The sequence below is a fragment of the Catharus ustulatus genome, chromosome 5 (assembly GCF_009819885.2).
Source record: "Catharus ustulatus isolate bCatUst1 chromosome 5, bCatUst1.pri.v2, whole genome shotgun sequence".
NCBI classification, from domain to species: Eukaryota; Metazoa; Chordata; class Aves; order Passeriformes; family Turdidae; genus Catharus; species Catharus ustulatus.
In genome coordinates this window covers 76,402,305-76,419,480 of record NC_046225.1, presented here as the reverse complement: position 1 = coordinate 76,419,480, position 17,176 = coordinate 76,402,305, and the positions used below count along the sequence as shown (strand labels likewise).

The following is a 17,176-nucleotide window of genomic DNA, read 5'->3' as shown; positions in this document are numbered from 1 at the left end:
ATCCTGGCTCCCAGCAATGCCCACAGGTTCCAGTCAGTCCCATCCTGGATCCCAGCAATGCCCACAGGTTCCAGTCAGTCCCATCCTGGCTCCCAGCAATCCCCACAGGTTCCAGTCAGTCCCATCCTGGATCCCAGCAATGCCCACAGGTTCCAGTCAGTCCCATCCTGGATCCCAGCAATCCCCACAGGTTCCAGTCAGTCCCATCCTGGATCCCAGCAATGCCCACAGGTTCCAGTCAGTCCCATCCTGGATCCCAGCAATCCCCACAGGTTCCAGTCAGTCCCATCCTGGATCCCAGCAATCCCCACAGGTTCCAGTCAGTCCCATTCTGGATCCCAGCAATCCCCACAGGTTCCAGTCCCATCCTGGCTCCAGCCCTTCCCCAGCTCCCCCTGCTCCCTGATCTCCTTTTTCCAGCAGCCATGCCCAGAGTGTCCCAGTCCTTGCCCAGGCTGCAGGACCCCCCTGCTCAGCCCTGGCTGGGTGTGCAGGACATCCCAGCACAGCCAGTCCCACGGGAATTATGGAATTATGGAATTATGGAATTATAGCATTGTGGAACTGACTCTGCCCTGGCCAGGCCCCAGCCCAGGACTGGCCCAAGGACCCTCCAGGTCCAGCTCAGGTCTGGTTTCATTTCTCACTCCATTGTTCAGACTCAGCACTCCTTGCAGAGGGCCAGGGGGTTGAGCTGTTCCCTGTTTCCCCACAGCTCCGAACATCCTCCCCATCCAGCTCCTCCAGCCCTGCTGGGAAGCTCCTGCTCCAGGAGCAGGCTCAGGGAGCACCGAGTTCCTTGGGAAAGCCAAGCCCAGCCCAAAGCCCGGCCCAAAGCCCGGCCCAAAGCCCAGCCCAAAGCCCAGCCAGCTGCTCGGGCAGCTCCCACAAGCCCTGAGCTCCTGAGGAAGCTCCAGAGCCGGATGTTGGGAGGACGGGGAAGGTTCCAGGAGATGTTCTGTGGAGGATTCACTGATGGGATCTGCAGCTGCTGGAGCAGCTCCGGCCTCCCCAGGCAGCTGATCCCGGCCCTGGGGCTTTGAGGAGCAGCTCAGGGATTGCATCACTTGGCCAACACCAGGGGCAGGATCCAGGAGCCCATGGAGCAGCCTCCTCTCTGGGAAAGCATCCCTGGGAGTCAGGCTCGGGCCAGGGCAGGGATGGTGCACAACAAACCTGGTGGGGTTTGTTCAGTCTGGCCACAGCTCCAGGGGGAAAAGAAAAGGGGAAAAGGGGAAAAAGGGGAAAAGGGGGAAAGGGGATGGAGGGGAAAAGGGGATGGAGGGGAAAAGGGGAAAAGGGGAAAAGGGGATGGAGGGGATGGAGGGGAAAAGGGGAAAAGGGGAAAAGAAAGGGGAAAACGGGAAAAGGGGAAAAGGGGGAAAGGGGGAGAGGGGGAAAAGGGGGAAAAGGGGGAAAAGGGGGAAAAGGGAAAAGGGGGAAAAGGGGGAAAAGGGGGAAAAGGGGGAAAAGGGGGAAAGGGGAAAAGGGGATGGAGGGGAAAAGGGGATGGAGGGGAAAAGGGGAAAAGGGGATGGAGGGGATGGAGGGGATGGAGGGGATGGAGGGGATGGAGGGGATGGAGGGGAAAAGGGGATGGAGGGGAAAAGGGGATGGAGGGGAAAAGGGGATGGAGGGGAAAAGGGGAAAAGGGGAAAAGGGGATGGAGGGGATGGAGGGGATGGAGGAGCAGGATGTGGTGCAGGGTCCGAGGGAGCTGTTTGCAATCAGGGTTCCCCGTGACCCCCTCCCAAACTCCTGCCATGTGTGCTCAGCAGCTGAGCCCGAACAATGGCACAGGGGAGGGGCAGGGGAGGCAGGGCCGGCCCACCCAGCGCTGCTGCCCGCACACGATGGCCCCGCGGGGCCAGCACCGCCCCAGGGCTGGGGAAAAGGAGACTCGGGCATGGCCAGGGACTGTGGGACACCCGGAGCGTCCCAGAGCACCCCAGAGCATCCCAGAGAGCCCCAGAGTGTCCCAGAGCATCCCAAAGCATCCCCAGAGCATCCCAGGGCATCCCAGGGCATCCCTGCATCCCAGAGCATCCCAGAGCATCCCAGAGCATCCCAGAGAGTCCCAGAGCGTCCCAGAGCATCCCTGGGCATCCCAGGGCATCCCTGCATCCCAGAGCACCCCAGAGCATCCCAGAGCGTCCCAGAGCATTCCAGAGAGTCCCAGGGCATCCCTGGGCATCACACAGCATCCCAGAGAGTCCCAGAGCATCCCAGAGCGTCCCAGAGCATCCCAGAGCATCCTATGAGGAGCAGCCCCAGGGCAGGGGTGAAGGGATGAAGGGATGGAGGGATGAAGGGATGTAAAGGGATGAAGGGATGGAGGGATGAAGGAGCAGCCCCAGGGCAGGAATGAAGGGATGAAGGGGTGAAGGGATGAAGGGATGAACGGATGAAGAGATGAAGAGATGAAGGATGGAGGGATGAAGGAGCAGCCCCAGGGCAGAGCCTGGGGGGTCACCAGGCTGAGCCCATCACTCCCTGGGCTGGGGTGCTGTCTCCTGGCACAGGCACTCCCACAGATGTGGGAATCCCAAGGATTCCCAAAGGATCACACAGGTTCCAGGATCTTTGCTGGAGGGCAGGAGGGGACAGGATGGGGACAGAACAGACTAAATTGATCCTAAAAATACAAACCTCAGCAGTACCAGGGCTAAAAGGGCCAGTGGGGCTCATGCCATCCTCTGCCTGGTCACCCCCATCCTTCCCCCCCAAATCCCCCCTCTCCAGCACCGACCACGCCTCTGTCCCCTCCCTCCCTGCTCCACGAACAGGAGGCTCCTTGTTCCAGGCTGCCTGGGGCTGCAGCAGAGCACATGCCAGGAAACACAGCAGCTCCTGCCCAGCCACTGCAGCCCCCAAATCCCCCCCAAAATCCCCCTGCTGTGGTTTGCACCCCCTGCACCACTTGGGCACGGGGTGTTGGCAGGAGCAGGAATAAACCTGCCCTGCCACGTGTCCCCATCTCAAGTGGTTTCCAAATTAAATATAGAGCTGGGACTGCCAGGGAGGGGACATTTCTGCCCCCAGCCCTGAGGAGCAGCCAGGGCAGGGGGGACAGGGCAGGGGGGGCCAGGGCAGCACCGGGCCCTGAGCCCCTGATGGCTTTGGCACCTCCTGGAGCCAGGAGGGCTCACCTGGAGCATCTCAGGTGTGGTGGCACCAGAGTCCCCTCCCAGCAGAGCCAACCCCAGCTGGGGAGGGGCTGGAGCTGCCCAGAGCCCCCGGCCCCTCCCAGGGACAGCTGCAGCTCCGGCTGAGCCCAGAGCGGGCAAGGGGCCAAGCCCCGGCCAGGGTGGCCACAGGCAGCTCATGGAGGGATCTGGGGACAGCGGGGACACCAGGGAGGGGTGACAGCCCTGGGAGGGGTGACAGCCCCGGGAGGGGACATCCTCTGCTCCCCCATGGCTGTTCCAAGGGCACAGCTCTCCAATCTGGCAGCACTTTCCCTTTCCCTCTATCCCGGCCAAACCACGAGCTGCCATCAGCTCCAGCTCCTCTCTCCCAGCTCATGGATCCCTTCCCCTCACCCTGCAGCCCCTGGCCATCCTTCCTCCTGCCAGCATCATTAACACCATGCTTAATTAACCCACTGCTGCGTGCTCTGCTTCCCTGTTCATCACCTGAGGATGGAGATGGATCCTGAAACTCCAAATCCACTGGATCCTGAAACTCCCAAACCCTGCTCATGGATCCTGAAACTCCAAACCCACTGGATCCTGAAACTCCAAACCCTGCTCGTGGATCCTGAAATTCCAAACCCTGCTCATGGATCCTGAAACTCCAAACCCTGCTCATGGATCCTGAAACTCCACACCCTGCTCATGGATCCTGAAACTCCAAACCCTGCTCATGGATCCTGAAACTCCAAACCCTGCTCATGGATCCTGAAACTCCAAACCCAACGGATTTTGAAATTCCACACCCTGCTCATGGATCCTGAAACTCCAAACCCACTGGATCCTGAAACTCCAAACCCTGCCCATGGATCCTGAAACTCCACACCCTGCTCGTGGATCCTGCAGCTCAGGGCCTCCATCCCCATCCCAGCAGCACAGGAGGGAGCAGCCCAGCCCAGCCCTGCCCTTACCTGCTCCTCCAGGCTGACGGCTCTCCGGGCACGGCCCCCCAGCAGCCAGTGTGGGGTGACCCGCTCTCCGTGGGACTGCGGCCCTGGGGAAGACAGGAGCTGGTGAGCAGAGCCTGGGAGCTGGGGAAGGGACAGGGCTGAGGGCCAGCACCCAGAGCCTCCTCTCAGGTGCTCCTGGGGATGGACACAGCACAAAGGCAGTGTCACCCCCTGCCCAGCTCAGCCCAGCCCAGCCCAGCTCAGCCCAGCCCAGCCCAGCTCAGCCCAGCCCAGCCCAGCCCTGCAAGGCTCCCAGGCTCCTGAACAGCGCCCTAAATCCCCTAAATCTCCACCCTGGAGAAGCAGCTGGAGCTGTGGCTGCCCCAGATCCCTGGCAGTGCCCAGGGCCAGGCTGGACCCTGGGGTTTGGAGCAGCTGGGACACTGGGAGGGGTCCCTGCCGTGGCTGGAGAGGGGCTGGGAGGGCTTTAGGGTCCCTTCCAACCCAGACTGCTCCATACTGTGATTCCTGGGACAGGGCAGTGGGGTCCCACCACCCAAACCCAGCCCTGCCCCTGCAGCCCGAGCTGGGCTGGAGCTGTGGCTGTCAGGGCTGCTCTGAGCCATCCCAGCACAGCACAGCCCATTCCTTGGCTCCATCCAAGGCAGACCGACTTTCTAAGATTATTTTTTTCCTAAACAATGAGCTGGATTTGACTGCAGCACAGGGAGCAGCCACTGATGACTTAAGCCTGGATGACAGCAGAACAAAAAATTAAAATCTGAAGCCGCTGCAGAGAGGGGATGAGGCTGAACAAAAATGTCAAGGCTTGGGCCACCTTGCCAAGCCAAATGTTGTCAGGGAGAGCTTGGATGGAATCAAGTTCCCCAGCAAAGTTATTTACTTAGGGAGTGCAATAACAGGGCTCAGGGCCCTCGTTTTATGGGCTTGTTTTGGTTCCTCGTGCAGACACCCAGGGCTCTGGCTCCAGGGGAGATGAAGTTGTTGAGAAGACAAAAGAAAAGCCAGGGTGGGGCTATGGGCTGGGAATCGCTGCTGGAGCTCGCTGGGACCGGGTCACCCCGGCGCTATCGCCGAGGTATTTAATCAGTGCCATTAAATATAGCCTGGAATCAGATTCCAGGAATAACTGCAGATAAGGGGTGGCACCAGCCCGGCCTCCCCCTGCTCACCCCTCCGAGAGCCCAGCCCGGCCCCCGCCCCAGCCACACTCTGCTCCTGCTCGCGGGGAAACTGAGGCACGGGCCCGCCGGGGATTGGTGCTCTCCCATTCCAGAGAGAAGGAAGGAATCCCGAAATTCTCAATTCCCAAGGGAGAATTCCCAAGGGGAGGGCAGGGAGCCGCTGCTGCCCCAGCCCCAATAAATCCCGATATTCTCAATTCCCAAAGGAGAATTCCCAAAGCCGCTGCTGCCCCAGCCCCAATAAATCCCGATATTCTCAATTCCCAAGGGATTATGGCAGGGAGCTGCTGCTGCCCCCGTTCTCAATAAATCCCGATATTCTCAATTCCCAATGGAGAATCCCCAAAGCCGCTGCTGCCCCAGCCCAATAAATCCCGATATTCTCAATTCCCAATTCCCAAAGGAGAATTCCCAAAGCCGCTGCTGCCCCAGCCCCAATAAATCCCGATATTCTCAATTCTCAATTCCCAAGGGAGAATTCCCAAAGCCGCTGCTGCCCCAGCTCTCTCCCACGCCGCCCGGGAGGCGATGGGACCCAGGGGCGGCTCTGCTGGGCCACGGCCCAAAAATCCCTCAGCTGGGAGATTCCAGAGATGAGATCTCAGTTGTGATATTTTAAATTTCCCACTGCTTTGTCTCTGGTTTTCTGGGAATCTGAGAGACTGGGAGCGCGAGACGGGGCCTCAAAAACCCAACTCAAATAAACCCAAAGGCAGCACGGAAAGGGTTTCCCACACCCCCCTTCCCCTGGTTTCCTGGAAAACGCATTCCCAGCCCTTTTGGGGAATGCTGCGGGAGCAGCGCTGCTTGGCCCTTTGGGATGGGGGCACCGAGCCCGGACCCTCCCGGAGCAGCATCGATCCCTTCTCCCCCGGTTCTGGGACCAAGCTCCGGCTCCCCCGCCCTCCCCGTCCCTCCCCAGCTGCTCCCGGCTCTCTCGGAGCTGCTGCAAAACTCTCACAGCAGCCAGAGACAGCCCGGCAAAGCTCGGAAGTGAAAAAAAAAATAATAACCAAAAATGTGCTCCGGGTAGAGGAACATCAGCCCTGACCTCTTCATGGCTGGGGAAGGAACCAGGGATGAGGAAGAGGCTCCAGGCGGCCCAAGGGGAACTGGAACCCCCTGTCCTGCTCTGGCTCCCATTTACAAAGTGATAGGAGCCTCTGGAGAAAATCCTGCATTTCCTCAGCACCGAACGAGCCGCGATTCACCCCAAAACCCGCAGGGCAGCAAAGCCCGAGCTCCTTCCGAGAGCCACGGCCGGGAGCTGGCAGGGCTGGGCAGGGCTGGGGGCTCTGAGCCGGGCTCGGGGGGCTCTGAGCCGGGCTCGGGGGGCTCTGAGCCGGCCCCGTCCCTGTGCCGGGGGTCCCGCTCCCGATCCCGACCCCTCCCCATCCCCTCCCATCCCTGGGGGAGCCGCAGGGCGAGCGCGGCAGCGCCGGGACGGGAGCGGAGCCGCGGGGTCCGGGGGCTGCCCGGGGTCTGGGGGCTGCCCGGGGTCTGGGGGCTCCGCGGGGTCTGGGGGTTCCGCGGGGTCTGGGGGCTGCCCGGGGGGAGCGAGCGCAGCCCGGAGCCCCCCATCCCCATCCCCATCCCGTCCAATCCCTATCCCATCCCTCCCATCCCCATCCCACCCCGTCCCACCCGCGCCCCCAGCCCCCCGTACCTGCCGGCCCCGCCCGGCCCCGCGGGGGGAGCCCCAGCAGGACCCCCAGGAGGGCGAGGCGGAGCCCCCAGCCCTTGGCCGAGCCCCGGCGGGGCCCGGGGGGGCCCGGCCCGGCCATGCCGCCGCTCCCGGGCTGTCACCGCCCCGACTCGGCGCCTCCGGCCCGACCTCCTCCTCTTTATGCCGTCGGGTCCCTCCCCCGGCGCGGCCCCGAGCGCGGCCCGGCCGGGGGGCGGCGGGGAGGGGGCGGCTTTGTTCGCCGTTATTTATTGCTGTGTTTCTTGGCCCGGCCCGGCCGCGTAATGAGAACCAGACCCGCGGATCGGCGGCTCCCAGGCTTCCCCCGCCCGCGCGGCTCCAGCCATCCATCATCCCCCATGGATTCATGGATCCATGAACCCATCCATCCATCATCCCCCATGGATCCATGGATCCATCCATCAATCATCCCCCATGGATCCATGAATCCATCCATCCATCCATCCATCATCCCCTATGGATCCATGAACCCATCCATCAATCATCCATCCATCCATCCATCCATCCATCATCCCCCATGGATCCATGAACCCATCCATCAATCATCCCCATGGATCCATGAACCCATCCACCCACCCATCATCCCCCATGGATCCATGGACCCATCTATCAACCATCCCCCATGGGTCCATGAACTCATCCATCCATCCGTCATCCCCCATGGATCCATGAACTCATCCATCATCCCCCATGGATCCACGGATCCATGAACCCATCCATCATCCCCTATGGATCCATGAACCCATCCATCAACCATCCCCCATGGATCCATGGATCCATCATCCCATCCATCATCCCCCATGGATCCATGAATCCATCCATCCATCCATCATCCCCTATGGATTCATGGATCCATGAACCCATCCATCAATCATCCCCCATGGATCCATGAACCCATCCATCATCCCCCATGGATCCATGAACCCATCCATCATCCCCCATGGATACATCCATCATCCCTCATGGATCCACGAACCCATCCATCAATCCACCCATCCATCATCCCCCATGGATCCATGAACCCATCCATCCATCCATCCATTCATCCATCATCCCCCATGGATCCATCCATCCATCCATCATCCAGCCATCCGTAATCCCCTCATCCATGGATCCATCCATCATCCCCCAGGGATCCATGGATCCATGAACCCATCAGTCATTCCCCATGGATACATGAACCCGTCCATCATTCCCCACAGATCCATGGATCCATGAATCTGTCCATCATCCCTCATGGATCCATGAACCCATCAATCATCCCCCATCCATCCATGGATCCATCCAGCCATCATCCCATATCCATCCATCCATCATCCCCTCATCCATGGACCCGTGGATGCATCCATCCATGGACCACCCACCATCCCCTCATCCATCCCTCCCTCCCTGCAGCCATCCATGGATGCACCCATCCCTCCATAATCCTTCCATGGATCCATCCCACAGGCTGCCTGCACAAGGAGAGGAAGGAAAAGTGAGGAAAGCAACGAAATAACTCCACACATCCCACCAGAGACACCTCTGTGACCCTCAATCCGCTCCACAGCTGTTATTAATAATATTAATTACACTGATTGTTGTCATTAGTATTTATAATATTATTTATAATATTAATTAATAATATTAATGCCATTATTAGCAGACTCCCAGAATAGGATGGGTTGGGTTGGAGGCACCTTAAAGCTCAGCTCATTCCACTCCATCCCAGAGTGTCCCAGTGTCCAGCCCAGCCTGGGACACTCCAGGGATGGATGTCACTGACACCACCCAGCCAAAGCCCTCAGGGCAGGAGCAGTGTGGGCACGAGGGAATGCTCACTTCCCTTCCCTTCCACTCCTTGGGGGCTTCCCTGGGCTCTCCCAACTCTCCCTGCCCCATTCAGGGCGAGGATTCATCAATAGTTATTAAAATCCCAACAGCAATATTGATTAGCAGCAGTAATTAAAGCTTTGCAATGATTTTATCCTGAAAATGGGGGCACTTCCAGGCCCCCTACCCAGAGTGCTGCAGGCACCCCTGCCCAAGGTGACATTTGGGGACAGGAAGGCACAGGGGGCTTTCCTGGGCTTTCCTGGCACAGAAGATGAACTGAAAGAGCCCAGCCTGGCAGCAGAGTCAGAACCCAGCTGGCACCAAACTCCTGCAGCTGCAAACATCTGGATGGAGGTGGGGACTTCCCCAGCACCCCCGGGCCCCCAGCTGGGCCAGGGGCACTCAGCTGCTCCTCCCATCACCAGAGCTCTCCCTTTAGGAGAAACTGCTCCCTGGGAGGGGGGAGAAGGGGAGAAGCTGGGGCTGATCCCTGGCAGTGCCCAGGCCAGGCTGGTTGGGGCTGGGGCAGGGGGATGTCCCTGCCATGGCAGGGGGCTCTGGGTGGGGTTCCATGGACTTGTGCCCTTCCTGGGCCACTCTGCACAGCCCCAGGGCTCCCTGCAGCCTCAGCTCAGTGAGGGGACAAATGCTCCAAATCCCTGCAGAGAGGGTCCCTGTGGGAGCGTGGTGGGAATGGGCACGGCAGGGCCAGAGCAGCCCTGGCACAGCCAGGAGAGATTGCAGGGCTCACCAGGAACCATCAGGGCACAGCAGAGCCTGGAAGGGCAGGGCTGGCATGGAGCAGGAGCAGAGGGAGCCCTGGGCAGGCAGGGACAGTCCCTGGTGTCCCCAGCCGTGTCCCAGAGCGTGGCCTGGCTGTTCCCCCATGGAACAGGGCATTTCTGCTCCCCCATGGAACAGGACATTTCTGCTCCCCCAAGGAACAGGACATTTCTGCTCCCCCATGGAACAGGACATTTCTGCTCCCCCAAGGAACAGGACATTTCTGCTCTCACTTTGAACAGGACATTTCTGCCCCCCAAGGAACAGGACATTTCTGCTCCCCCATGGAACAGGACATTTCTGCTCCCCCAAGGAACAGGACATTTCTGCTCCCCCATGGAACAGGGCATTTCTGCTCCCCCAAGGAACAGGGCATTTCTGCTCCCCCATGGAACAGGAGATTTCTGCTCTCACATTGAACAGGACATTTCTGCTCCCCCAAGGAACAGGACATTTCTGCTCCCCCATGGAACAGGACATTTCTGCTCTCACATTGAACAGGACATTTCTGCTCCCCCAAGGAACAGGACATTTCTGCTCTCACATTGAACAGGACATTTCTGCTCCCTGCCCCTCCTCAGGCAGCAGCAGCAGCCTCTGCTTCCCAGCAGGAACGTGAGCAGGGCTGGCAGCAGCAGCTGGACCTGGTGCAGAGCCACAAAAGGCTTTTGTGGGCAGGAACAGGCACTGTCCTGTCCCCAGCACGGGCAGCAGCTGGGGCTGGCATTCTGGAGAGAGCCAGGGCAGCACGTGGGGACAGGGGCTGGGGTCATCCAGAGCAGGACAGACCCTGGGGACAGGGGCTGGGGTCACCACCATCCATCCCAGAGCCCTGGGACTGCAGAGGAGAGACCCTGGGGACAGGGGCTGGGGTCACCATCATCCATCCCTGAGCCCTGGGGAGAGGGGCTGGGGTCACCCAGAGCAGGACAGACCCTGGGGACAGGGGCTGGGGTCACCATCATCCATCCCTGAGCCCTGGGACTGCAGAGGAGACCCTGGGGACAGGGGCTGGGGTCACCCAGAGCAGGAGGGACCCTGGGGACAGGGGCTGGGGTCACCCAGAGCAGGAGGGACCCTGGGGACAGGGGCTGGGGTCACCCAGAGCAGGAGGGACCCTGGGGAAGGGGCTGGGGTCACCCAGAGCAGGAGGGACCCTGGGGACAGGGGCTGGGGTCACCCAGAGCAGGACAGACCATGGGGACAGGGGCTGGGGTCACCATCATCCTCCCAGAGCCCTGGGACTGCAGAGGAGGGACCCTGGGGACAGGGGCTGGGGTCACCCAGAGCAGGAGGGACCCTGTGTGTGTGACCCTGCCAGGCTCTCCCTGTCCCCAGCATGGGGACACAGGCACAGCAGGGTGACCCTGGGCAGCCACAGCTCGATCCTTCAGGGGATCCCCATCACCCCAAACTGGCACAGCTCCTTCTGCAAAGGCCACCCCAGGTGTGACAGTCACAGAATCGGGGCAGCCTTGGGGCTGGAAAAGAGCTCCAGGATCAGCTGGGTCCCAGCTGTGCCCAGTGCCCACCCTGTCCCCAGCCCAGGGCAGTGCCACCTCCAGGGATGGGCACTGCAACCCTCCCTGGGCAGCTCTTCCCAAGCACCTTTCCATGGAGAAATTCCCCAATTCCCACCCTGAGCTGTTCCCTGTGTCCTTTCCCTGTTCCCAGATCCCAAATCCCCCCGGTGTCCCCTCCTGGCAGGGACTTGTGCAGAGCCACAAGGGCCCCCTGAGCCTCCTTTTCTCCAGGCTGAGCCCTCCCAGCTCCCTCAGGAATTCTCCAGCCCCTTCCCAGCTCCCTCAGGAATTCTCCAGCCCCTTCCCAGCTCCCTCAGGAATTCTCCAGCCCCTTCCCAGCTCCTCAGGAACTCTCCAGCCCTTTCCCAGCTCCAGTGGACATCTCTGTGCCCTGACAGACCCAGAGCAGGCTCCTCAGAGCAGATGTCCCCTCCCTGCCACCCCAGGCACAGCTCAGTCACACTCATGGCACAGGAACTCGTGTCCCCTCCTCCTGTCAGTCCCAGGGCCCTTCCCAGTCCGGAGCAAGGTCAGGGCTGGCTCAGCGATGAGCCAGGAGCAGCCTGGACAATCCATGGGATGCTCCCAGCCCGGCTGGGGGATCGGCACAGCTGGGGAGAACAACCTGGAATCTCTTGGGCACTGGGAGGTTGGAAGGAGCCTCTGGTGAAGCACCAGGGCTGCAGCACATGGGTATATGAATAAAATCGGATTTAGAACTCTCCTTTTCCCCTAGGAAGGCTCTCACAAGTGGCCTCATCCCGCTGGAATTTGAGCTCCTTCCAGCACCATTAATCACCGTGGCTCCCATTTGTCACGGCGAGGTCACTCCCCTCCTGCAGGGTCCCACTGGCCGGGAGAATTCACTTTATCTGCTGATCTAGGGAGAAAAATATTACTGAAAGCTTGACTTCCAAACCTTCCTCGTGTGAAAGCGTGGGGCCTTTCCCATCTCCAGCCAAATTCCTGCCCCAGGCTGAATTCCTGCCCGGCCCAGCACTGACTGCAGCTGGCCCCAAGTGCATCACTGGCTCATAAAGGCAGCACAGAGGAAACAATATATTAAAATCTGCTTCACTGGATTAGAGGGGGATCTGCACTAATGAACAGCCCAACAGGAAGCCCTGTCTTCCTCAGGGAGTTGTTTCAGGAAAAGTGAATTATAATCCAGGATGTAGTCACAGAAAAAATGAGATGGACTTTGGGGAGGGCTGAAGCAAGATCCATTTAATCCATTTAATCTGATGAAAAATCCACAATCCATTTAATGTGATGCAAAATCTATAATCCATTTAATCTCACAAAAAATCCATAATCCATTTAATCTGATGAAAAATCCACAATCCATTTAATCTGATGCAAAATCCACAATCCATTTAATATGATGTAAAATCCACAATCCATTTAATCTGATGTAAAATCCACAATCTGTTTAAGTTTAGGTGCCACTGCAGGGCACTGTGTGGTCTTTAAGGTCCCTTGCAATCCAAACCATCCTGGAATTCTGGGAGAGGTTTCCTTACCTGCTTTGGCACAGGGCAAATCCTTCACCTTCTCCACAAAGTGTTCCAATTGTGCTCTCAGCAACACAAAAAAAGAGATCTTGGGTAGGGTCCTCTGCAGCCAGGACAGACAGAGGGACAGCAACACTGACAACAGACTGGGGGAACTTCATTTTCCAAGGAAATCAGGAACTTGAGTCATGTTTTCATCATCACTGCAATGAATTTCCAAGGAAATCTGCCCAGATCCAGCAGGGAACACAGACACCCAAAAAAAAGAGAGAACAGACACCCAGCAGAGAGAGAACAGACACCCAGCAGAGAGAGAGAGAGAACAGACACCCAGCAGAGAGAGAACAGACACCCAGCAGAGAGAGAACAGACACCCAGCAGAGAGAGAACAGACACCCAGCAGAGAGAGAGAGAGAACAGACACCCAGCAGAGAGAGAACAGACACCCAGCAGAGAGAGAGAGAGAGAACAGACACCCAGCAGAGAGAGAACAGACACCCAGCAGAGAGAGAGAGAGAGAGAACAGACACCCAGCAGAGAGAGAGAGAGAACAGACACCCAGCAGAGAGAGAGAGAGAACAGACACCCAGCAGAGAGAGAGAACAGACACCCAGCAGGGAGAGAGAACAGACACCCAGCAGAGAGAGAACAGACACCCAGCAGAGAGAGAACAGACACCCAGCAGAGAGAGAACAGACACCCAGCAGAGAGAGAGAGAGAGAACAGACACCCAGCAGAGAGAGAGAGAGAACAGACACCCAGCAGAGAGAGAACAGACACCCAGCAGAGAGAGAGAGAGAGAACAGACACCCAGCAGAGAGAGAACAGACACCCAGCAGAGAGAGAGAGAGAACAGACACCCAGCAGAGAGAGAGAGAGAACAGACACCCAGCAGAGAGAGAGAGAGAACAGACACCCAGCAGAGAGAGAGAGAGAACAGACACCCAGCAGAGAGAGAGAGAGAACAGACACCCAGCAGAGAGAGAGAGAGAACAGACACCCAGCAGAGAGAGAACAGACACCCAGCAGAGAGAGAACAGACACCCAGCAGAGAGAGAACAGACACCCAGCAGAGAGAGAGAGAGAGAACAGACACCCAGCAGAGAGAGAGAGAGAGAACAGACACCCAGCAGAGAGAGAGAACAGACACCCAGCAGAGAGAGAGAGAGAGAACAGACACCCAGCAGAGAGAGAGAGAGAGAGAACAGACACCCAGCAGAGAGAGAACAGACACCCAGCAGAGAGAGAGAGAGAACAGACACCCAGCAGAGAGAGAGAGAGAGAGAACAGACACCCAGCAGAGAGAGAACAGACACCCAGCAGAGAGAGAACAGACACCCAGCAGAGAGAGAGAGAGAACAGACACCCAGCAGAGAGAGAGAGAGAGAGAACAGACACCCAGCAGAGAGAGAACAGACACCCAGCAGAGAGAGAACAGACACCCAGCAGAGAGAGAGAGAACAGACACCCAGCAGAGAGAGAGAGAGAACAGACACCCAGCAGAGAGAGAGAGAGAACAGACACCCAGCAGAGAGAGAGAACAGACACCCAGCAGAGAGAGAGAGAGAGAACAGACACCCAGCAGAGAGAGAACAGACACCCAGCAGAGAGAGAACAGACACCCAGCAGAGAGAGAGAGAGAACAGACACCCAGCAGAGAGAGAGAGAGAGAACAGACACCCAGCAGAGAGAGAACAGACACCCAGCAGAGAGAGAGAGAGAACAGACACCCAGCAGAGAGAGAGAGAGAGAACAGACACCCAGCAGAGAGAGAGAGAACAGACACCCAGCAGAGAGAGAGAGAGAGAACAGACACCCAGCAGAGAGAGAGAGAGAACAGACACCCAGCAGAGAGAGAGAGAGAGAACAGACACCCAGCAGAGAGAGAGAGAGAACAGACACCCAGCAGAGAGAGAGAGAGAACAGACACCCAGCAGAGAGAGAGAGAGAACAGACACCCAGCAGAGAGAGAGAACAGACACCCAGCAGAGAGAGAGAGAGAGAACAGACACCCAGCAGAGAGAGAGAGAGAACAGACACCCAGCAGAGAGAGAGAGAGAGAACAGACACCCAGCAGAGAGAGAACAGACACCCAGCATGGAGAACAGACACTCAACATGGAGAACAGACACTCAACAATCACCCAGCAGTGAGAACAGAGAACAGACACCCAACAGACACCCAGCAGACCCCACCCAAACCCTGCCAGCCCCTGAGGGAGAGAGGCTCTCCATGGGTGGGTTCCCAAAATCATCCAAACCTGTTGAGAGGTTCTCAGTGCGAGGGGCTTCCAGAAACCCCCAAATTGAGAGGGATTCTCCACAGGAAAGACTCCAAACCATCCAAAGGAGAAAGGTTCTCCACAGGGGGGATTCCAAAGTCATCCAAAGCAGTTGGAGAGGGGCTCTCCTTGGGAGGGATCCCAAAATCATCCACATGGGGAGGGATTCTCCATAGGAGAAACTCCAAAAACATCCAACTGGAGAGGAGCTCTCCATGGGAGAAATTCTAAAAACATCCCAACCAGTTGGAGAGGGGATCTCCATAGGAGGGATTCCAGAAACATCCAGATTGAGAGGGGCTCTCCATAGGAGGGATTCCAGAAACATCCAGCTGGAGAGGGGCTCTCCATAGGAGGGATTCCAGAAACATCCAGATTGAGAGGGGCTCTCCATAGGAGGGATTCCAGAAACATCAGCTGGAGAGGGGCTCTCCATAGGAGGGATTCCAAACCCCCCCAGGGCTGCCCATGACACAAAGGATCAGGGTTGATCCCTTGGGATGGAATTTACAGCCCAGAGGAAGAATGAGTGGAAATGGCCACAAAGGAAGAAATGGGAGGTGCTTCTGAAGGGAAAAAAAGGCTCTGATTTTAAAACAAAGGTGGATTTTTACACCTCTTTTCCATCCCATCCAGGTTTCCCAGCTGCAGCTCAGGCTGTGGACACACAGCAACCCCTGGGGTGGTGCTGATCAAGGGACAACTCTGAGTATCTGAAAACACAAAAAACCAGCCCTGCTCTAATTCCCCTTGCAGAGCCCTGCAGAATTTACCCTAAAATCTGAGCCCAGTGGGTTTGGAGGGGGTGACTCCACCTGCAAGCAGCACCAGACAAGCACAGGTTCCTGAGGTTTGGAAGGAAGCTTGGTGGGTTGGAAGCAGTGGCTGCAAATGTCCCTCTCCAGAATTACAAACACTGGAGCTCTGCCCCCACAGGAGCTCCCCACAAGGCAGGGAATGGCCTTGGGGCAGGCAGAAATCAGGGCAGGATGGAGGGGAACACCCCCACTGCCAGTTCTGGGGAAATTCCATCACCCAAAGGAGGGGTCTCACAGCCCTGGGCAGGTGGCACTTGGGGACAGGGCTCAGGGTGGCCCTGGCAGTGCTGGGGGAGCACTGGCCTTGATCTCAGAGGGATTTTGGAGCAGCAAGGCCCTCGAGCTCCCTCCATGTGTCCTCACTGAAAGTTCAAAAGCACAAACCAGCAGCTGAGTGGCCTTGAAGGAGCTGCAAGTGAGGCAGGATCTCATCAGAGCCCCAACAGCCCGGGCTCTGCTCCCAGATCTGTCCCTGAGTGTCCCAGGGATGCATCACAGAGCTCAGCCCCAGCACTCTGTGCTCCAGAACACACAAAGCTCATCCCCAGGATAAAATCCCAAAGGCAAGGCAGCAATTCCACCCCACCTGGTGCCAAGGACAAGGCAGTGGAAGGAGCAAAGTCCAGTTCAGGCCAGGCTGGGCAGGGCAGGGGTGGCACTGGATGGGCCCCAGGTCCCCTGAACCCAAACCAGGCTGGTTCTGTGATGAACAGGGAAATTGGCTTTGGGGAAGGTGTGAAAGCCACAGGCTGAGCTGATTTATCCCAGCCATGGATGGTGTTATTTGTAATCTGCATTTTAACTTTGATTCCTGAGACCAGGCCAGGGAATCCTGGAATTGTTTGGGTTTGGAGAAACCTCAAATGTCACCCTGCCTGCACTGTCCCAGGTGCACCCAAATCCATCCCAGCCTGGCCTTGGACACTCCAGGGATCCAGGGGCAGCCCCAGCAAATCTGGGAATTCCAGCCCAGCCCCTCCCCACCCTCCCAGGCAGGAATTCCTTGCCCACATCCCAGCCCAATCTCCCCTTTCCCAGTGAAGCCATTCCCTGTGTCCTGTCCCTCCAGCCCTTGTCCCCAGTCCCTCTCCAGCTCTCCTGGAGCCCCTGCAGGGACTCTGAGCATTCCCTGGCATTTTCCCTTCTCCAGGGGAGCATTCCCAGCTCTCCAGCCCTGCAGGTCCTCTCCAGAACCTTCCCTGTGCAGCCCAGCCCTCCCAGCTGTTCCAGCTGTGCCTGAGCTCAGTTGCCACAAACAGCTCACACCCACCCTGCTCTCAGATCTCTTTTCCTGTTTATCCATCCCATGAGCTGCTCTTGCTGATCACAGGAACTGAAAGCAGCACTGCATGAACCTCAGCCCTGCACCTTCCCAGGGGTCTGGCAGGACAGGACCCCCCAAAAGGGGATTGTGCCAGGAAAGGCCTGGAAGCTGAGGAGTGTCTGTGCTC

At 58.2% G+C, this 17,176-nt stretch overlaps 1 protein-coding gene across 1 annotated transcript in view; it reads right to left on the bottom strand.

Moving 5' to 3' along the window:
• Nucleotides 1-7,070, bottom strand: part of LOC116996866 (disintegrin and metalloproteinase domain-containing protein 33-like) — a 41,799-nt gene extending 34,729 nt beyond the window's left edge. Inside the window, exons 1-2 of the mRNA XM_033060888.1 lie at nucleotides 6,953-7,070; nucleotides 4,103-4,185 (exon numbers count right to left, since the gene is read on the bottom strand). Of these exons, the coding sequence (XP_032916779.1) occupies nucleotides 4,103-4,185; nucleotides 6,953-7,070 (201 nt within the window). The remainder of the gene's footprint in view (nucleotides 1-4,102; nucleotides 4,186-6,952) is intronic.
• Between the last annotated feature and the right edge of the window lie 10,106 nt (nucleotides 7,071-17,176).